The sequence below is a fragment of the Octopus sinensis genome, linkage group LG4 (assembly GCF_006345805.1).
Source record: "Octopus sinensis linkage group LG4, ASM634580v1, whole genome shotgun sequence".
NCBI lineage: Eukaryota > Metazoa > Mollusca > Cephalopoda > Octopoda > Octopodidae > Octopus > Octopus sinensis.
The window spans coordinates 57,211,807-57,234,897 of record NC_043000.1 but is presented as its reverse complement, the minus strand read 5'-3'; the positions used below and the strand labels follow the sequence as shown (position 1 = coordinate 57,234,897).

At 37.1% G+C, this 23,091-nt stretch overlaps 1 protein-coding gene across 2 annotated transcripts in view; it reads right to left on the bottom strand.

Moving 5' to 3' along the window:
- Positions 1 to 23,091, bottom strand: part of LOC115210882 (adenomatous polyposis coli protein-like) — a 189,793-nt gene that overhangs the window by 24,669 nt on the left and 142,033 nt on the right. For both annotated transcript variants that reach the window (XM_029779652.2, XM_029779653.2), the window contains exons 4-6: positions 19,884 to 20,037; positions 5,312 to 5,419; positions 3,846 to 4,074 (exon numbers count right to left, since the gene is read on the bottom strand). In XM_029779652.2, coding sequence (XP_029635512.1) covers positions 3,846 to 4,074; positions 5,312 to 5,419; positions 19,884 to 19,928 — 382 coding nt within the window. In that variant the 5' untranslated portion in view covers positions 19,929 to 20,037. The remainder of the gene's footprint in view (positions 1 to 3,845; positions 4,075 to 5,311; positions 5,420 to 19,883; positions 20,038 to 23,091) is intronic.

Sequence of the window (23,091 nt, the reverse complement as noted above, 5' to 3'; positions counted from 1 at the left end):
TTAAGGCTACCATTGGTTTCATGTTAAGAAAAGCAGGAAAATATCTTAGTGTCTTAATTTTTCAAGCCGAACACATGGAGAAAGGTGTTTGCCTCCATTTTGGAAAACACACACACACACACATATTTACAGGAAGTTAATTATGCATTACCACTAACTTCTTTATATGATCCACTGACGAGGTATGTATATGTGTACACATACACACACACACACACCTGGTTCTCTCAGATACCATCTACCAAATCCACACACAAAGCTTTGGTTGGCCAGGTTAAAGTAGCAGACACTTGTCCAGGGTGCCATATAGTAGGACTGAATCTAGAACCTTATGGTTGGGGAGTAAATTTCTTACCACACAGCCACACCTGCACCTATGCATGCATCTATCTATCTGCCTATATATATATATATATATATATATATATATATATATATATATATATATATATATATATATATCATCATCATCATCATCATTTAACGCCCGCTTTCCATGCTAGCATGGGTTGGACGGTTCAACTGGGGTCTGGGGAGCCCGAAGGCTGCACCAGGCCAGTCAGATCTGGCAGTGTTTCTACAGCTGGATGCCCTTCCTAACGCCAACCACTCTGAGAGTGTAGTGGGTGATTTTATGTGCCACCGACACAGGTGCCAGACGAGGCTGGCGAACAGCCACGCTCGGATGGTGTTTTTTATGTGCCACCGACACAGGTGCCAGACGAGGTTGGCAGACGGCCACGCTCGGATGGTGTTTTTATGTGCCACCGACACAGGTGCCAGATGAGGCTGGTGAACGGCCACGATCGGATGGTGTTTGTTACGTGCCCACAGCATGGAGGCCAGTCGATGCGGTACTGGCTACGGCCACGTTATATATATATATATTTATATGCAAGTATATGAGAGAAAGAGAGAGAGAGGGAGAGAGAGAGAGGGAGAGAGAGAGAGAGAGAGAGAGAGAATGTTATCAAACAGGAATGAAGATTACATTTATGCAAGTGAATAGTACCTATGGGAGCACTGTATATTTTGCAAAACAATTATAGAGTTTGGAATCTTTCTAAGACTGAATATAAAAATAATATGCTGATATGCTCAACTAGTGGAAGTGGTTTTTACAGCACTTCTGTATATTGGAAACATGAAATAGGATAATGGAAAGCAAAAAATTGATTACATTAATATTTTGGAAGTTTATCAGGGAAGTAAATATGACCAAGATAGCAGAACACATAATTTAGTTTTGTTAAGGGAATGGAGCAATAAGAACTGTAATTCAGTAGATTAAATGACTAGCAGTAGAGGGATAGTATAGCCTTTCTATGTTTTAAAATAAAAATTATCATGTTGGGATCAACTTTACCTTTTATTCCTCCAGGAATATGTGCATCAGACATGAACTGGGGTTAGTTCAATTGACTATATCACTACCCAACAGATTTATGGCCATATGCCAATATATATATATATATATGTATATATATATCATCATCATCGTTTAATGTCCATTTTCCATGCTAGCATGGGTTGGACGGTTCAACTGGAGTCTGGGAAGCCAGAAGGCTGCACCAGGCCCAGTCTGATCTGGCAGTGTTTCTACAGCTGGATGCCCTTCCTAACGCCAACCACTCCGTGAGTGTAGTGGGTGCTCTTTACGTGCCACCTGCACAGGTGCCAGACAAGGCTGGCAAACGGCCACAATCGGATGGTGCTTTTTATGTGCCACTGGCATGGAGGCCAGTCAGGGCAGTGCTGGCAACGACCACGTTCGGATGGTCCTCTTATGTGCCACCGGCACTGGTATCACAGCTACAATTTCCATTGATGTTGATCGATTTTGATTTTCACTTGCCTATATTTTATTATATATATATATATATATATATATAATAAAATAGATTATTATTTAGTCTATTCTAGTTTCTCCATCTATGACACAAGTTCAAATTCTGCTAGAGTCAATTTATATTTTCATCCTTCTTGTGTAAATAAAGGAAATACCAGCAATATATTTAGACTGATTGAATCTTGCTACTTTCCAAAATAAAAATTTTGAACTTAAGTAAGAAATCAAAGTATTCATTTTACTTGTTTCTGTTACTGACTGCAGCCATGCTGGAGCACCACCTTGAAGGATTTAAGGAATAAGTCAAACAAATTGACCCGTGTGTGTATAAACACACACACATACATATATAGATAGATAGATACTCACACATGACAAGCTTCTATCAGTTTCTTATTTCTTTGTTGCCCACAAAGGGCTAAACATAGAGGGGACAAACAAGGATAGACAAAGGGATTAAGTTGATTACACTGACTCCAATGCATAACTGGTACTTAATTTATTGACCCCGAAAGGACAAAAGGCAAAATTGACCTTGGCAGAATTTGAACTGAGAACATAAAGACAGACGAAATACCACTAAGCATTTCGTCTGGCATACTAACATTTCTGCCAGCTCGCCACCTTCTTTCAGTTTCTGTCTACAGCCTGAGGCTGTAGTAAAAGACACTTGCTCAGGAGCCATAAAGTGGGACTGTTACCAAAAATTGTATAATGCATAAAAGTAGTTAAAATTTATGTCACTAAATTTATATTTGTCTTGCCTGTTTCATAACCTGATGATTGAATTCATAGTGATCCTATTGACTTTAGCAGTATTTGAGAACATATTACTAAATATGATATCTGCTGGAATGATACCTGAGGGGGGGGGGGGTCTACGCTCATCTCAAAGGATAACTTGAACTCAGTACTATAATCTAATGGAGGCACATGGCCCATGGTTAGAGCAACGGACTAGCGGTCGAGGGATCGCGGATTTGTTTATGAGCGAAGCACCTAAGCTCCACATGGCTCCGGCAGAAGGTAATGGCGAACTTCTGCTGACTCTTTCACCACAACTTTCTCTCACTCTTTCCTCCTGCATCTTGCAGCTCACCTGCGACGGACCGGCGTCCTGTCCAGGTGGGGAACCTATATGCCAAGGAAACTGGGAAACCGGCCCTTATGAGCCAGGCGTGGCTTGAGAAGGAACAAACTATAATCTAATCAACATCTTTACACAATGCCCTCACTGATATGGAGGGTCAAAGCAATCATATCCATTTATTGTTAAATAAACTGGACAACAGTGTCCAGGTTGGCTCTGAGATTTAGCAGGTGTATGATCAAAGACATTCAAACTTCAATCACCCTGACTATTTTTAAGACATTGTGTATCTAGTATTACATGATCCATGGAATCAGATGATTGGCTGTGGCTGCTTGGATGCTGGCAATTTGGGATGGCTGACTGAACATTAAAACTGTTTTGGCAATGGGTACTTTTTGGCACACAGACAGACAGACAAATAGATAGATAGACAAACAGGTAGATAGACAGATTCAAAGTGATGAGGAGACACTACAATTCATTAACTGAGCATGACTGACATAAATACCCTCTCTTGAGAGAGAGAGAGAGAGAGAGAGAAGGAGGAGGAGGAAGAGGAGAAAATAAATCAGCATTGGATACACAACGCCAAATTAAGTGTCTCAAAAATGGCTGCGACAAAACGTCTCATATCACATTATGCAATGTATCATTTCTTTTTTAAAGCATGATTTGAGGAAGCTCAGGCTGCTATTTGTACCAGGTCAAGCAATTACATAAATGTTCCCTCACTGGCTTGACAGTGTCATAAATGTATGTTGACCATTGAGAAAGTGTAATGATTGAATGTGACTTGTCAACTGTTTCAGTTTGATTTTGACATGCTGTCAACATAGTGTATTGTGACTCTTAATAGTAAAATTACAAACAACAGAAATAGTTACTGCACGGAGGCCTTTATACCTTTAGTAATGGGCCATGTCCCATGGTACATAGATGAAAGTGGAGGAGTAGGTGGAATCAATAAACCATTATTCTGACAGCTTTCCTCAAGTAAACACTGTGGTTCCTGAATTTCTACCTCTGGTGTTTGCGTTGCCATGGTTACTAGCCTTTCTCCCTCAGAATTACTTGTAATGCTTGTGTCACATGCGTACCCGTTGTCTCCAGTTCCAGATTTGAGAACAAAGACCTAAGGAATGAAAGTGTAAAAAGAATCAAAACAAAGTGACTATAAGAATTACATTTGTGTTATAGTCTTCAACAAATAACAAATTACCCCAACAAAAAAAACCCACATTAGAAACTGAATGGAAAAAGTAAACGTTTGATTATATTGAAACCTTCCTTATAAGAGACATGGTTTATTTACTTTCAGTCAGGTGAGAAAACATCCTCTAGTAACATTAAAAAAAAAAAATCTAAATCAACAAGGGAAATAACTTCAATAAGATCAGTTGACTGGAAGTTTTGAATAGTATAGAGAGACTGTGCAGAATGGAATAGATCAGGGCTTTAAAACCAATTGGTGAAAGCAGCAGCAATGTTTGGGTCTTATTCAATGGCCTCAATGATCTATGTAATTGGCAAGACTAAGAGTGATTGGTGTGTGTGTGTGTGTGTATATATATATATATATATATATATATGCATCATCATTGTTTTATTATTGTCTTTTTAACTTCTACTTATCCATGTTTGCATGTGTAGGAATGAGTTTACTGAGTCAGATTTTCTATGAGCCAGATACCCTTCCTGTTTCCACGCAAGTTAATATGTATCCATGGTTGAACATATTTTTGCAGAATATTGGAAATAAATGACACTGCTTGTGTGACAGTGACACTCATTTTCAATTATCACATGATGTCAAGACAAGGACATACACACCTGCCTGCCTGTACCAGCATACTGGCTTTACATTAGAACTAATCATGTGTCCAGAGCCTAAAGAGTGTTTGGAGACACAAGGCATGTTATATAATCTGCCTAATCTCAGTGTCTCTATGGCAAGAAAGTATTAGTAGCTCTTATTTTTAAATACTGTGCACATTAAATGATATCTACACACACACACTTCTTTAAGCTTCTCTTTGTCCTCACAGGCCTCCAAAACCACTGAGATAGACACAGTTAATGTTCTGGGGATAGAGGGCTTGAAAGAAGGTAGTGTAGAGTCTAGGAATGGAGAAGGAAACACAATATGGGTCATAAAATGAAGAGAGATGAGTAAGTCAAGGGGATATCCAAGTGAAGGATAAGACCAACTAGCTCTGATAAACATAGTCCACTGTAAGCAGCTGTCCAGAAAGCTAAGTACTAGGTATGAAAAGGAGTTGATTCAGACAATCATATTCATTTGCATTCTAATTTTGAGATCATTATGTGAATCTGAAAAAAATATTAAATACAAAATTTGAAATACTAACCTCTGCAGCAAGAGGTGTATTGATAGAAGCATTCTTTAGAAATATGCTGTCATTGTGGTTGCTGTTATTTAAATCACAGGCTCCAGAATCCCGCTTGTCTTGGTCCATCTGGTGGAAGAAAAAAAAAAGAAATACTTAAGAGATCATGGGTGGAAAAAAAAATCTAGCAAAACATTGAATGCTGTGTATAAGGAATGCTGTGTATAGCTCTATGATATGCTGATATTCATAACTAACAAATATTTTAATTGGCTGTAACTGCACACTTGCATTGTCCTTTGCACATTCTAGTTCTCAACTGGGGTCCGTATGATGCCTAAGAGTCCATACAAGATTTTTGGGGGTCCACGCAACAAAATAGTAAATTGGGGATCCACAATAGTATTTTAAGAGTCCCTGAAAAAATTTTGTATTACGAGAAACAGCTAGGTTTTCTCTAATACTTTATATAGTTCAACTTACACAAGTTAATGTGTGACAAAAGAAAAAGGAATTGTGAAAGAATTTTCCCTAAAACTAGTTTTTAAACATTGATTGGCTATGGGGGTCCACCAGAATAAAATAGTTATCAAAGGGATTCATAGATGAAAAATGGTTGAGAACCCCAAGCAGGTTAAGAAAATATTATATTTTTTTTTAATTCAATGGAATCTTAATTGTAGTTAAATGAATGTTTTGTAGGAAACTATATGTGAACTTACTGAACTACACTGCTTATTAGTTTTAATTCATTTTAAAAATAATAAAGAATGTGGTGGGGATTTAATACAATAACTTTGCATCATTAAGACAGTGTTTGTAACATAGCAAAAGGTTCTTTTGTAAAATTATATGGGAGATTTTAATTTAAAAATTAACACTTTCAAACATGTTGCTTTGTTTCATAGACCCAGCCTCAGGCAAGCTGGTATTAAAAAGTATAATAGTTTACTGACAAGAATGTGACACATACAAAGAAAATACTCACTAATTACATTACAGTACTGGTGGTGGTGATGATGATAATACTACTACTACTACTAATAATAATAATACTAATACTAAGAATAATAATAATAACAATTGTCTTATTTTGCTATCAGAACCTGATGACACATTCTAAAAGGTATAACAAAAACATGGCAATGTAGAAAATTATATAAAAATGAGGGATGGGCAAAAGACAATATATTAAGACATTAAAAATGTTTAAAATAATACAAATAAATAAATATATATGGGTACAGATATAAAATATATGAAATCTAAATGAAAGAAACACAAAAATAAGAGCAACCACACATAAAGACAATACCTAAGTTAGACTTGTAGGGAACCACTGAGCTACTCAGCTGTGTTCCAGTTCCAGTAACTAGACCTTAGAAGGTCTAAAGCCAAAAGACCAGGAACAGTGAATGCTGGCGCCTCATAAAGCCTGTGGTAGGCTCAAATGAAGGATCAGGAAAAACAGTGTCACGAGACATTATCCAAAGGCCGTGATTGGTTGGCTTACACACTGGCGCGAAATAAGTCGAGAGACAAACTGCGCCAAATGCCAACCAATCAGAGCAGTGGACACAAGACGGTCAAACTAGCTAAAGATGGTTGTAATCTCAAACGAGATAATTTCTAATGTGTCTCTCAAACAGTGAGAATATCAATTACGCTACAGACTGTAGCACAGTATGACTGATTATTTTCCATTATTGAATCTAATGTACTCAAAGTCACCCATAAAGCATCCATTATCATGGATGAGGTCTAAAGCATTTTATGCTTTAGATCTGAAACTAAAATATGGGTATTTTAGTTTCAGGTGGTGTCAGACCTATTTCCTCCTCCTCCTTTGTCATCACTTTCTCCTCATTCCCTTGTTTAGTGCCAAATATTATTCTCACTGGTGCTTCATACAATCATGAATCACTATGTGATGGAGTGTGCTCCTCTTATTCTATTCTCAGATAAAGTGACACAAGCTGAAACTACTACCCCAGATGCTGAAGAACACTGGAATTGAAGCATACATTGTTGACTTGCTGAAAAGTGCCATCCTTGGATCCTGTAAGAAACCCAAGAAAGATTCCTTTACTTGCCCTAGGATGCCAAGTGTGTCTTGGCAAGTGATTGTAACAAACATGGAGATTAAAAGTAAATAATAATAATAATAATAATAATAATAAAAATAATAATGATAATAATAATGATAATAATAATAATGATAATAATAATAATAATAATAATAATCCTTTCTACTGAAGGCACAAAGCTTGAAATTTTTGGGGAGGGGTTAAGTCGATTACATCAATCCTTAGTACTCAACTATTACTTAAACTATATACCCCGAAAGGATGAAAGGCAAAGTTGACCTCAACGGAATTTGAACTCAGAGCATAGCGACAGATGAAATACTGCTAAGCATTTTGCCCAGCATACTAACTATTCTGCCAGCCCACTATAATAATAATAATGTAATTACAAAGCCAACAATTTTGGGATATGTTTAGTCAATTAAATCAACTCCAATTTTGACAGGCATTTTATTTTGAATGCAGAACAAAGAGCCAGAACAAATATCACAAGGCATTTAGTCTGACACTTGTAATGAATCTGGTAATCCACTACCCATAGATGATAATGATTTCTTTTATTTGTCAAAAGGGTAATGTGATGAGGAGTGGATAGGTTACAAAAACAGTATTTACATGGATAGGTTACAAAAACAATATTTACACTGAAATTGAATGAGAATATGAAAATGGAAGCATATGCAGTATACAAAATTATATTTTATATAGTGTTTCTAAAGCAAGTAGGACTGCCATGTAGAGTCACCAGTCATCAATCAAGGAACATAGCAGATCCTGAGTTACCCTGACTATCAGGGGCAATAGCCCTCTCCCAGTCTACATATTCATACTGAGAGTAGGCTCAAGAGTAGGCCCTTTCACTTAGGTCATACCCAAAGCTGATGAAAGTTAAGCTGGAGAGGAAAAGTGGTAAAGTGACCCCTTCAGTTCTGTCAGGAAGAATTTCAGGCAACATGAATCTGTTCTTATGCATGCATGTTTTTGTGTGTGTGTGTTCTTCTGCATGTATGCTTTGCAGGTGTGTGTGTTCTTCTGCATGTATATTTTGTGTGTGTGTGTGTGCGTGTGCTAACTCAGAAAAAGGAAGAGATCAAGAGACTGTGTGACAGAGACAATGTGCCTGATTCAGGTATCTGTTTGAAGGGGGCTCAAAAAGAATTCAGTGAAAAGTAGCTGAAATGCTAGCAATTGGGCAGTTATAACCAATCAAAAATAGTTATGCTGCCTTGACTTATTAGGTTGCTGTTTGCATCTGTAGATGTAATTTATAACTAGAAGAAGGCCATATTAACTGCTAACCATTATTTTCATATAGTTATGTGTATATTTCATTGTTTGTGAAGCAAGAGGCAAACAGAAGTATGGAAGGCCAGAAGAATGTTATATACATATATGTAAATTTTTTTTCCTTTACTTGTTGCAAAACATTATTTGTCTGTGTTTGTTTTTATGGTGTTACATTATGATTTGTTTCACTGCATTTTGAGTATATAAGCATGAATAGCAAATTGCTTCCAACTTTACATGGACCTTTTTTTTTTTTAAATCACAAAATTATGGAACTATTTCTACCCACACATACACACACAAGCGAGTTCACACACACACACACATGCATGCAGGCACACCCACCAACCTACTTCTGTCTACTTCCTCCTTTCACTTTTACTTGATCATAACTCCTCAATTACTTGTATGCGTCATACCCCCAGATTTCAATACAATCCCATTCTGTTTGTAATAAATTATATATATATATATATGTACCTAAGTGTGTGTGTGTGTATCAATGTTTGAGTATGTATTTACACACACACATTAATTTAGTGTAAAATGGGATTTCTGTTCACAGTTGAAAGACTTTAGGATATATCTTATATTGAACCAAATTACATGTATCTGCCTCTCTCCCTTCTATAACGCTGTCCTCAATGTCCTAAGTTATTTTCTTTGTAATGTTTATCACCTTTGTGCTATTCAAAATTATTGGGCATAGCAAGAGAGATAGCCCCAAAGGATTAAAGCCTTTTGGCAGCAAATGCATTGAAAATATGCTGATTCTGGTGCCAATGGCTAGCAACAAGTGCTCCATATTTAATTGACATTTTCTGTCTCACTTTGATTTTCACTACATATCTGACGCACTTTGGGAACATCACATTGACAATAAAACATGCATTGGCTGTGAATTCACTTCAATTTTATTTTAACTATATAATTAGTTTAAAAAAATTATAAATTAACTGTGGAAGCCCTTTGGCTAAATTGTAGCTGTAATTCAAAGGGCCAGCTTTGCTGCCTACCATATCATGTAGATTTTGGTATTGTGGCTTCAAAGCTACTATCAATAATATTCTTATTTAAGAATAGTAAATTTATTTTTATTCTAACAGACCAAATAAAACTAACATTAATATATATATATATATATATATATTGCTTGGCACGTAAAAAGCACCCACTACACTCACAGAGTGGTTGGCGTTAGGAAGGGCATCCAGCCGTAGAAACACTGCCAGATCAGACTGGGCCTGATGCAGCCTTCTGGCTTCACAGACCCCAGTTGAACTATCCAACCCATGCTAGCATGGAAAGCGGACGCTAAATGATGATGATGATGATGATTGGGTTGGCAACTAAGCTCACACCATTTTTTTTAAATTTTGGAATTTATTGCGTTTTTAAATTTTGGAATCTATTTTGTTTTCTAGTTAATTTTAGTTAATTTTTGTTTATTTTCAGATCATTAAAATGGAATGTCGAGTTAAGAAAAATGAGCATTTTCGACACCTCCTTCTTTTTGCTTTTAATCAAAGTTCTAAGGCCACTAAAGCTGCTTGCGACATTTGTGCTATGTATGGAGAGGGTGCCATAACTGAAAGAACCGCTTGTGATTGGTATGCCAAGTTCAAAAATGTAGAGCAATTAAACCAACTTTTTCATGAAAATTCTTGTCAAACGACAAGGGAACTGGCAGAGAAAATGGAATGCTCCCACACTGCTATAGAGAAGCATCTTCACTCGATGGGAAAGGTTCAGAAGTATGGCGCATGGTTTCTGCATGCTTTAAGTGATAACAACAAAAATCAACAAGCCACAATCTCCACTGGTTTGCTTGCTCGTCACCACTCAACTCATGGACACAAGCAACGATTTCTTTACTGAATCATTACTGGCGACGAAAAATGGTGCCTGTACATCAATATGAAGCAGTATAAGGAATGGCTTAATCCCGGTAAACAAGCGACACTACACGTGAAACAAGATCTTCATCCATGTAAAACGATGTTGAGTGTATGGTGGGACTGGGAAGGGATTATGCATTACAAATTGCTTGAACGGAACCAAATGGTCAATGTGGAACTTTATGTTCAACAGATGGAATGACTCAACATGGCTATTCAAGAGAAAAGACCTAATCGTCAGCATGGAGTGCTTCTGCCGCATGACAAAAAATTTAAATTTAAAAAAAACGGCGGGAACTTAGTTGCCAACCTAATATATATATATATATATATATATTATATATATATATTATATATATATATATATATATATATATATATGTATGTATGAATGTACTGCATATGAATGCCTCAAGAAGTGCTGATCTCAAATTGTAGAGGGAATACATGAAATGGGTAGATCCAGGAAGACAGGGGATGAAGTGGTGAGAAAAGATCTATGGATGTTGGGACTCACAGAGAGGATGACAGGGGACTGAGACTCCAGGTGGTTTGTTGTGCTTGAAAAGAAATGTCAAGCTAAGTAAAACTGTGGTTGTCCTTACATACAGGCTGTTCCCTACATCCCTCTTCAGCTGAGTATTCATAACCTTGCGGGGTCATGGGTGTAAAAGCACCCAGTACACTTTGTAAAGTGGTTGGCATTAGGAAAGGCATCTAGCCGTAGAAACCATGCCAAAACATACAAGGAACCTGGACTGCTCTTCGGCTGGTCAGTTCCTGTCAAACCATCCAACCCATGCCAGCATGGAAAACAGATGTTAAATGATGATTATGATGATGATGAGACATATGAACTCCATATGTAAAGTATCAGAAGAAATTCTAGAAGACAATGTGTCCAAGGCTCTAATTTAAATTTTAAAAAACCGCGGAAACTGCCAACTTTAATAACTGCTTGCCAACTTTAATAACAATAGCAGTAACAACCATTGTAATTATCAGCTCAACTTTAGTAAGTCTATGACCAAGAGACAGCTGATCTAATGAAACTATTCATAATCCTTTGTGTACAAATCTTTGTTCATTGATTTTCAGGTTTAGTTAGATTATATCTTGTTGATGAGGTCTACTTGTCTGCATCAAAGGTCAAATTTTTTTCCTCCTAAGTATGTAAATTTGAGAGATTAATTCTTAACTTCTTGAAATTATCGTACATTTTTCTTTGAGAGTTACTAAGAAAATGCATCTTTCTCCACCTAAAAGGAAATTTTAATTGATTAAGAATTTTTGTGTGTGTATATGGCATTCAGTACCTCGCCTCTTTAAACTTGTGTATCTAACTAATGCTCAGTCATAGTTAGTGTGACTGGGCATCATCATCATCATCATCGTTGTTGTTGTTTAACGTCCACTTTCCATGCTGGCATGGGTTGGATGGTTTGACTGAGGGATGGCAAGCCAGAAGGCTGCACCAGATTCCAATCTGATCTGGCAAAGTTTCCACAGTTGCATGCCCTTCCCAACGCCAACCACTCTGAGTGTGTAGTGGGTGTTTTTTACGTGCCACCGCACATGAGGGCCAGTCAGGCGGTACTGGCATCGACCATGCTTGAATGGTGCTTTTTACATGTCACAGGCACGGGAGCCAATCAGGCAGCACTGGCACTGACTGCGCTCGAATGGTGCTTTTTTACATGCCACCAGCACAGGAGCCAGTCAGGTGGTACTGGCAACGATCATGCTCGAATGGTGCTTTTTACATGCCACCAGCACAGGTACCAACCAGGTGGTACTGTCATCAGTTACAACAATGACTTCACTTGACTCAACAGGTCTTCACAAGCACAGCTTATTGCCCAATGATTGAAGGGTACTCTTAAATGGGCCGGTTATGCTGGACTGGCATAGGCCACAGTTACAGTCTCACTTGTTTTACCAGGTCTTCTCAAGCACAGCATATCTCCAAAGGTCTCAGTCACTTGTCATTGCCTCTGTGAGGCCCAATGTTCGAAGGTCATGCTTCACCACTTCATCCCAAGTCTTCCTGGATCTGCTTCATACACAGGTTCCCTCAACTGCTAGGGTGTCACACTTTTTCACACAGCTGTCCTCATCTGTATGCAACACACGACCATATCAGCACAGTCATCTCTCTTGCACAACACATCTAATGCTTCATATGTCCAACTTTTCTCTCAGGGGGCTTACACTCTGTCATGTATGCACACTGGCATTACACATCCAGTGGGGAATACTAGCTTCATTCCTTGCAAACTTACGCATGTCCTCAGTAGTCATGGCTTATGTTTCAATGTAGCATGGCTATTCACACATGTGTCATACAGTCTACCTGTTACTCTGAACAAGAGGCCCTTTATCACCAGCAGAGGTAGGAGCTCTCTGAACTTTGGCCAGGTTTTACTCTGAGCGGGAGGCCCTTTGTCACCAGCAGAGGTAGGAGCTTAATACATAGAGACCAGTGTATAACCTTTTTAAATCAGAAGTGTGTGTGTGTATATATATATATATATATATATATATATAAACATATAAATAATATTTTCAAATTTTGGCACAAGGGCAGTAGGTTTGGGGGAGGAACTAAGTCAATTCAATTGATCCCAGTGTTCAACTGATATTTTCGTGACCCCAGCAGAATTTGAACTCAGAATGTAAAGACGAATGAAATGTTGCTAAGCATTTTGCCTAGTACAGTAAAAATTCTGCCAACTTGCCACCTCAGTGTATATATACATATTAGCAGATGACCAACTCTATTAGTTACAAGGAAGGGACAAATTGAGTTTTGTGATATTCATGCTTCTCCCAAGGATGTTCAGCAGAGTAAATGAAATAGTTACAATTCAATGGTCAGATCTGTGTTTCTGACCTTATCACTTATGTTCCAGTTCTTGCTACTTTATGGACATACTACCCTGAACATTTTAGACTTGAGACTTGGGATGTTCACAGTCTGAAGAATGTGTGTCTGCGCATATGGTGGCGTGGTGGGTAATGTAGGTTTCATCAAAAGTAGATTTAGTAAGTTAAGCCCTGTGGCTGGCTGAGCAAATCATTGGGAGAGATATGTAAGAATACAACTTATTCACTCATTATCACATGAATCTTTAAGGAGATATACAAACTCCTACATCTTTTCTCTCTCTGTTTAGATATACACAGACAAATATATATGCACACATATAGAACACACACACACACAAAACAGACACACATACATAACACGCACACACACATATATCTACACAAAACAGGCATATACATACAGAATATGCAAATACACACACATATACACAGGTAGTCAAAATGTACATACACACACACACACACACACAGAACAGTCATACACATACTGAACAAACACCTACACACACCTAGAAAGACAGATATACAAAAGTAAGACAGGTTGATAAACATACACACACATAAGAGCCCATATACATATGAGGCCTATACACACACACACACATGACAAGCAAAAATGAAGCACATACATATACACAAGTATCCTTCAAAGAAACCTTATATAGTTGACATTAAAAAGGACATTTAATAACAGAAGACAAACCTTTATTAGTACAGTATAAGGTCTAGTGTTAAAAAAATTACAAATCATTGGGTAGATGTGGATGTATATACAGCTGCCCTATATATATAAAATCATCATCAACGTCGTTGTCATCATTGTTTAACATCCGCTTTCCATACTGGATGGTTTGACTGAGAACCGGCAGGCTGGGAGGCTGCACCAGGCTCCAGTCAGATTTAGCAACGTTTCTACAGATGGATGCCCTTCCTAACACCAACCACTCTAAGAGTGTAGTGGGTGTTTTTTATGTGACACTAGCATGGGAGCCAGTCAAGTGGCACTGGTATCGGCTGTGCTTGGTGTTTTTACACGCCACTGGCACAGGTCCTAGTCAGGCAGCTCTGGCATTGGCCATGACAGGTCTTTACAAGCATGGCATATCTCCAAAGGTCATGGTCACTTGTCATTGCCTCTGTGAGGCCCAATGTTTGAAGGTCATGCTTCACCACGTCATCCCATGTCTTCCCGAGTCTACTACTTCTCTATATATATGTGTGTGTATGTATGTGTGTGTATGCTTGTGTGTAGGAGGAAGTGTGTATGAATGATGAGCTATGCAGCAGGTATGAGAGGATAGTAATGACCCTAACAATAATGCAAACATTGGTGGTGACAACGACAACAACCTCACCATCACATGTCTGCTTAATTTACTGGTGTTACATTTTTTTCATTAAAAACATACTCAATATAACCCTCACAAAATATACTACCACTACCACTACATCAACAACAATAAAATCAACAACAGAAACACTTAAACTGTCTCAAAATGGCAGTGAGAGAGAGAGAGAGAGAAATATCTTATATGTAAAATGTCACCCATGGTCATACGTACAGTATCAGTTACATCTTGTTCATTCCTTTCTTGTCAACCAAAGCTGGGTGACATTCTGCTTCTGTGTGCATAAGCACGTGTGTATTTATGTGGGTGTGTCTGGGAGTGCAGATGTGTATGTTTGGATTGAGGGTAATTTAGAAAGATCTGGATGATGACAATGGCGATGATGATGATGGTTAATCCCAGAATCTATTGGTTTATAGAGGCACCATTGAAAACTTCCTCTTCTTGCAGTCTCTAGTTAATGTTTGAGAACAGCACAGTCCATCCCTCTCCAAACCACACTGTGTGGTGTGAACTTTTGGAAAATTCAAGAGAGAGAGAGGCTATGAAAAACAGAAGGAAGACAGACAGACAGAAACAAGTACAGCGAGAGATAGGGTGGGGAGAGAAAGAAAGAAATCTAGCTAACTAGACAGAAAAGGAGAGATAGCTAGATAGAGAGAGAGGGGGAGGGAGAGAGAAGGAAGAGAGAGAGAGAGTATGTGTGTGTGTGTGTATGTGTTTGTGAAAGATATAGAGTTATAAGGATAGACAGAAAGTAAAAGCAAATACTTGAAAATGTGAGAGATGAGGTAGGGAGGAAATAGTAAAGAAAAATTGAACAGGAAGGAGAGGAGAATTAAAGATATAATCCCACAAGACAACTTAAGGTATTGTAAATTAAATGGATAATGGAACAGGATACACTGATTGTTTCTCTTCCTTCAAAAAATGTCACAAGCTAAGTTATAATGGAGATTCTTTACTGGTTTCAGTAATTTTACTGTGGCCATGCTGGGATATCAGCTTCAAGAGTATTGTTGAGTATATATTGTAGTCTGGTATGTATGTTATTGACAGATGAGCCAATAAAGGGGCTAGAAATAGCAGTTAATCTCCCTTAAATCACACCCTACTGTCTTAAAAAAAAGAACATATAGGATAAAGTGATCTGGGATTCCTGGCAAACAAGACGGGATGGTTGTGGCCAGAGTGCCTTTGACCATACATCTACTTGACTGGGGATAACTTAAGACTACATGATAACAATCACTAGCACTTTTGAAAGATGAGTACCAGTTAAGCACTGGGGTTGATGCAATCAACTTAGTCCCTTCCCTGAAACTGCTGGCCTTATGCAAAAATTTGAGACCATTATTATATATCTGTAAGGCAGCAAATTGGTAGAATTGTTAGCACCCCAGACAAAACATCTAGTGGTATATCATCAGTGTGTTTACATTCTGAGTTCAAATTCTGCCAAGGTCAACTTTGCCTTTCATCTTATATATAGTAAAAACCAGTCAAGTAATGGGGTTGACGAAACCAACTAGTCCCCTTCCCCAAAAGTTCAGGTCATGTGCCTTTAGTAGAAAGAATTATTACACACTGGTTTTGCTATTCTGGTATGAAATCTAAACAGTCCCTCTGCCAGGTTTCTGCACAATTTCTGTCAACACAATTATGGCACAAGACACATGTCCAAGGGCCAATCCAGAGGATTGCAACCTTGGAACCATGTACCTGTAGAGTGAACTTTTTAAGTATATGGCTATGCATCAGTCTAAATCTGGAAAAACAGTAAAAGAATGTCTGCTAATTCTAAATAAGATGTTTCTAGTTTAAATTTATACAAGATTCAACCCCACCCAAAATTCCAAGCAAGAAACTGAAGAGAAAATGAGACACCAAAATAAATTTTTAAGGGGAGGAAATGAAAAAAAAGGTAAATTGCAATTTTTTTTCTTGGTGATAAATAAATAAACTTCAGTGTTATTTCAAAATAGTACACAAGATTTACTTCCACAACTTCTAATTATTATTATTATTATTAAAGATAAGAGGCCTTGTAACTTTTCTTCTGGCTCTTTATGTTCTCAGTTCAATTCTTGCCATGGTCAACATTGCCTTCATCCCTCCAGGGTCAAAAACTAAAGTATCAGACCAAATTGCTGGATGTGTGCTTAAATTTAAAACCATTATTATTATTATTATATTATTATTATTATTAAGGCAATGAGCCAGCAGAATCGTTAGCATATTGGACAAAATTGCTGCTAGGCATTTTGTCTGCCTTTCCATTCTGAGTTCAAATGCCACTGAGGCCAACTTAGCCTTTCGTTCTTTTGGAGTTGATAAAATAAGCACCAGTTGAACATCGGGGTCGATGTAAGCGATTAGCTCCCTCCCTCAAAATTTCAGGCCTTGTGCATACAGTAGAAAGGATTATTATTATATTATTTTACTTTATTTCTCAGAGCTCTCAATCTTACTTGCTCTGGTTAATTCTGTGAGAGAAGACTTGTTGTCAAAGGTCTCTCAGGGTCTCTTTCCACAAATTATAACACTTGGTGCCTGGATGTTAAGTATCATGGAAGATACTCATCACCCAAGTACCAATCTCAAAATCCTTGCTGCTCCCAATGGAGCAGTTTTTTGAGTTTGGTCTACCCTTATGTCAATTCCACGGTGGCACGTAAAAAGCACCATCCGTTTGTGTCCGTTGCCAGCCTCGCCTGGCCCCCGTGCCGGTGGCACATAAAAAGCACCATCCGTTCGTGGCCGTTTGCCAGCTCTGTCTGGCACCTGTGCGGGTGGCACGTAAAAAGCACCCACTACACTCACGGAGTGGTTGGCATTAGAAAGGGCATCCAGCCGTAGAAACACTGCCAGATCTGACTAGGCCTGATGAAGCCCTCTGGCTTCACAGACCCCAGTTGAACCGTCCAACCCATGCTAGCATGTAAAACGGACACTAAACGATGATGATGATGATGATTATCATTATTGTTGTTGCTGTTTTTATCACCAGCGTCACAATCATTATCATCAACCCTGGGTTGATGAAAGGAAAAGTCAACTTCAGCCGGATTTGAATTCAGAACATGAATGGAGGTAACTAAATTCACAGCAACAACAATTCTTGTTGTTGTAATCAGTTTACTACATTAAGATGAATGAAATAGTAAAGTGCAAAACTGAAGATTGCATGATATCCAAGGTAAAATGCTTTCCAATTCTGAAATCATATCAGTCTCTGGTTAATTTTACACCTGAAAGAAGGGGCAAGGTTTGTGTCTTTCTTTACAAAAGAATTCCCCATAACTCTCACCAACTGCAGAAGTAGTAGCAGATATAGTAACAAGGATGGGGAAAGTGGATTTGGTTAAATCTCACATGTGCTAAACATGCTGTATTTTTTTTTACCTTTTTTTTTATGTTAAGATATTATGGCTCAGTCCCACACTGCTCTGAGATTAATTAATGTCAAAGTTCACTGATTCTTGCTTTAATTTTATCATAATTCAGTCATTAAAATAAATAGCACTGAGAATATGAGGTCAAACATATATACAATAGAACCTTGGTTTTCGAAGAACTCTGATCATGAATAAATCGTAATTTAACTCCTGTCTTTCTCATATTCATTTAATACAGTAGTACCTCGGTTTACGAATGCCTCTGATCACGGATATATTGTACTATATATATATATAAAGCATAATTTATTTGCGAGCAGTGTTGTTCGAAAACTGAGGTACTACTGTATGCATGTATGTGTGTGTGTGTGTGTGTATCCAAAGTTAAAATTTGGGAATGAAATAGACAAAATCCAAGTTCCATATGTTTCATAGCGAGCAGAGCCTCAGAAATAATAATTACCCAAATGAGGGGTAATCTGCCAGCTACTCGCAAAAGACACCGTAATCAAATGAAGTTTACATTGTTGTCAAGGGATCCTATGATAACTCACAGGCAAGATGGCTTCTTTCAATTTCTATCTATCAAATCTATTCAGTAAGCTTTGGTCAACCTGGGGCTATAGCTGAAGACATTTGCTCAATGTGTCACCCAGAGGTCTTAAAACTTTAAACCAACTGGTTGGGAAGCAAGCTTCTAAACCACATAGCCAAGTATGTGTGGGTGTGTGAAGGCACACAACCTAGTAGCTAGGGTATTGCATTCAAGATCGCAAGCTGGCACTGTGTCATGTTCTTGAGCAAAACATTTCATTTCACATTGCTCCAGTCCACTCAGCTGTAAATGGGTAACCATGCAACAGACTTGCATTCCATTCAGAGTAGTGGCGTCATTCCAAAGTTATGTGACAAAGTGCATTGTGACCAGTGCTGTACAATAACATCCAATAGCCTGCATGATATGTTGGGATATATTTTCGTAAATATTAATATTAATTGATATTTTATATATATATATATATATATATATGTAATGGTTGAAATTTTCCCGTTACACACACACACACATATATATATATATATATATACATACACACACACACAAACACACATGTATTGAGGGGTGTATGAAAGGTTATGACCCTTCAAGGCCTTTGTGCCTTCAAGTCTTGTACCTTCATCAGAAGTCTTGTACCATGTTTTGTTTTTTTAAGGCTCAAGACTTTTCATACACCCCTTGTACACATGCACTTTCAATATATAATTTATAAAGGATATAATAATAACAATAATAAAAATCAAAAACAATTGCAGCATGGAAGGTGTTTATAAGCTGTTTAAAAAACACACAAAAACCGTTACATTCACTTTGACATTTAAATTTAATTTGTCAAAATATTTTCATTGCTTTGAGACTGTAACCTGATCACTGACAAAATTCCATGCAGCACAGAATTTTGTCAGTGATCATGTCGCGGTCTCAAAGCGGCGAAAATATTTTGGCAAATTAAATTTAAATGTTGAAGTGAATCTAACGGTTTTTGTGTTTTTTTTAAATGGCTTATAAACACCTTCACCTTCCATGCTGTAATTGTTTTTGTTTCAGCACACGATCTCAGATCAGGTCACTTGCTATGCAAGTACATCTCTGTAAAAATAATAAAAATGTTGAAGTGCTTCCTTACAATGTGTGGAGTATCTTCTGTATTGGTATGTCTGTAAATGATCATTTTGGGGAGCTGCCTGGAACATCATGAATCTTGAATTAAACCAACAGTGATACTTTCAATGCAACAGTTATAACATGGATATCTGCAATCTTGAAAGTCTGATGGAGATCTGAAACAAATTTAGAAAACAAAAATAGGATTATTAAAAAGCAGAGTAATAAACATATATAATATATATTTAGTGGGTTTAATGAAATGAAGAAAAAAGTACCCAATATCATAAGAAGAATATTGTAGTTCATTTTGGCAGGATTTATAGTCTATGATCTTGTGTTTTCCCAACATGTCAGTTTTTCGGATAGGGAAAACCTTGATCCACTTTTTTTTTTTAATTCTCTTGTATGTACCTTCTGTGGATGTACCTATATTTACTCAACTACTGTCATTTATCAATGGTTTCTCCCATAGTTTTGATGTACCATTTTCTATCATTAGTAAAAATGTCTGCATTTTTAATGACATGGGTATGCTAGTGAAATTAGAAACTGAACCAGGGTTTTTGTGTCAATAAGGTAAACTGAGGAAAGCAGTTATGTATCTTGCTCAGGAGGGCATAGACACGATGCAATGGCTGTTGTGTAGTAAGGTCTGAACTCATCATGTCCATGTAGTCAGTAATAAATCAGTACTTTAATCTCATAGCCATTTACTTAATAAAAAAAAAATTATCAGTTTTCAATATTTCTCATGTAATTATTATAAAACATAATATAGAAAGAATGTGTGTATGTGTATGTATGGGGGGAATAAATGACTAATATGATAAACAGAAAAACTACAAAAAGAAAAAAAATACAAGCATCTCTGCATCTATTTAACTGTTGTAATTCAGAAAAAATGTTTCTCTTTTATGTCTGCCTGTTTCTTTTCATCTAATAATGAATGTACTTTCTGCTTCCCTACTGCTCTGTTTTCTTTGCATTTACTGTCCATCTTTCTCTTTCTCCACTTTACTATATATCTATCTTCTCTTTGATTGTTGGTCTTACCCTAGCTTCCTTTCTCCAAATGGCTTTTCTATTTCTGTCTTTTTTCTTCATTTCTCTGTCTCACCACCTTTGATTCTCTCTCTCTCAGTTGTTATTATTAGCTTAATTATCAAGTTCCTATCCATTTCCTTACCTAACATTGCCTTCCTCTCTTGCTTCCCTCAAAAGCCATGTAAGAAATATTTTGCTTTCTGTTTCTGTCAGAAATACTGTTCAAATTGCTTTACTCACCAAGCGACTTTTATTTTTTGTTGTTTTCTGTGCTTCATTTAAAATTCTAAACTAATGAGAGACACAGACCATCTTAATTGTGTTGGAATTTTTAAGAAATAGAGATGAGTAAGGTAATTGTACATCTTATTACTGTGGATTTTTAATATGAAAATGTGTGTGTATGTATGTAGGTCATTATTCAGTTTTATTTCAATATTTCTTGCCAATAGAGAAAGAGCTGGTTTTTAATCTAGATCCAAGGCTCCTTGATTGGAATTTTAACATCAACAGGGTATTTTTGCAAGTATGTGTGTATATGTGCAGTATTAGGAGTCAGTGTATTCGCAGCTGTGTGTGTGCGCATGCCTGTCTGTCTGTCTATCTATCTATCTGCATACACATGTATATGCATACACATGAAATGTAATGTGTTCTATGCAAAAAGAAAGCATGTTTTTATTTTTTATATGTAAATCTTTGCTAATTGCAAGAGTGAGTCATCATAAAACACACATTTCAGACAAGGTTGTAAGTTTGAAAGTTCAGAGTGATTGAAACAAATGACTATTTTTATTTTTTTTTACACCATTTTAGCTCTTGTGTACTTTGATTTAACTGAGATTAGATCTAAGCTTATTTAGATGTCATTGCTAGATCAGATACTGCAAATCTTTGATCAAAAGACATTTCAGCAGTGGCCGTCCTATTTTTCCCCCCTCACTCAGTAGAGCCACATTATACAATATATCTTCTCAATTTTTTTTTTCTTTAAAGATGATAGAATGTGATCAGAGGAAGATTTAGCTGCTATTTCTAGAAAATCAAGTAGAGGATCCCTTGTTCGCTCAAAAACCTATTTAGTAATTCCTAGAAGTAGATCAATATCCTTTGGCAAACATTCCAGGAGAGCTGTATGAATATGTGCCTTGGTTATGGCTTTCCTATTCAAATCCCTTAATCCTTCTTTCATCAACTGTCATTTTCGTTCTGCTGTCCCTTTCCCGTACAATGAAGCGGGTATTTGATCAATGTTCATTCTAATTGATTTATTCCCATCCGGGTATAGGTGGGAGCATGACTGTCTGTTGATAAGGAATTTGCTCCACAATCATGTTGTTCTGAGTATGATTCCACCACTGAGTGTTTTCTCTCACAACATTGGGTCAATCAAAGCTTTGTGAGGGATTTTTGAGAGAAGCAAACTGAGCAGAGGAAGCCTGTATATGTAGATATATATTAGTATTTCAATTAGAGAGAGAGAGAGAGACCTTTGCTATTTTAAAATAACAATAGATTACACACTTATGCATATTTTCATAAAGGGAGGATAGTAGTAAGGGTTACATAAAGAGGGAAAACAATATAGAAGGAAAATACAGTGATAGATGAAAAGAAAGGTGGAGGGAATTAAGAAAAAAGAAACGAGAAAAAACCAGGTGAAAAATTGGATGGAAGAGAGAAAAAGGCAAAAAGAACAATTGTGTTCATGTGCATGCATGCACATTTTATGTGCATATGCATATAGCTATGGATGTAAATAAAGTTTGTGTACACACACACACATAGGTGTACAAACACATATGCATATATGTTTATGTGTGTGAGTGTGTGTAAAGAGTGTAAAGTGAAATGATGATTGTTGAAGTTCAAACAATGTTTTAAATGTTTTACACGGCACAGTTCATTTAAGCTGTAAACTGGAAAGAAGCCAGTTGTGAATGGCAGGATATTAGTCATTTGGAAGAACTGGAGTTAGAACAGCACCAAATCTCATTTGGTACAGTAAAGAAAGCTATAGACTTTTTATAGACATCTAAATTATCTAACTAAACTTAGCAATATACTGTTGCGCACAGTATCATTGTAGTGGTTGTTGTTATTCAATCCAATGTCAGCTATGATAGAGCAGACCTATCTCTTATTATAAAAGGCAGATTTTATCTGCCTCCCTTTGGAAGTTA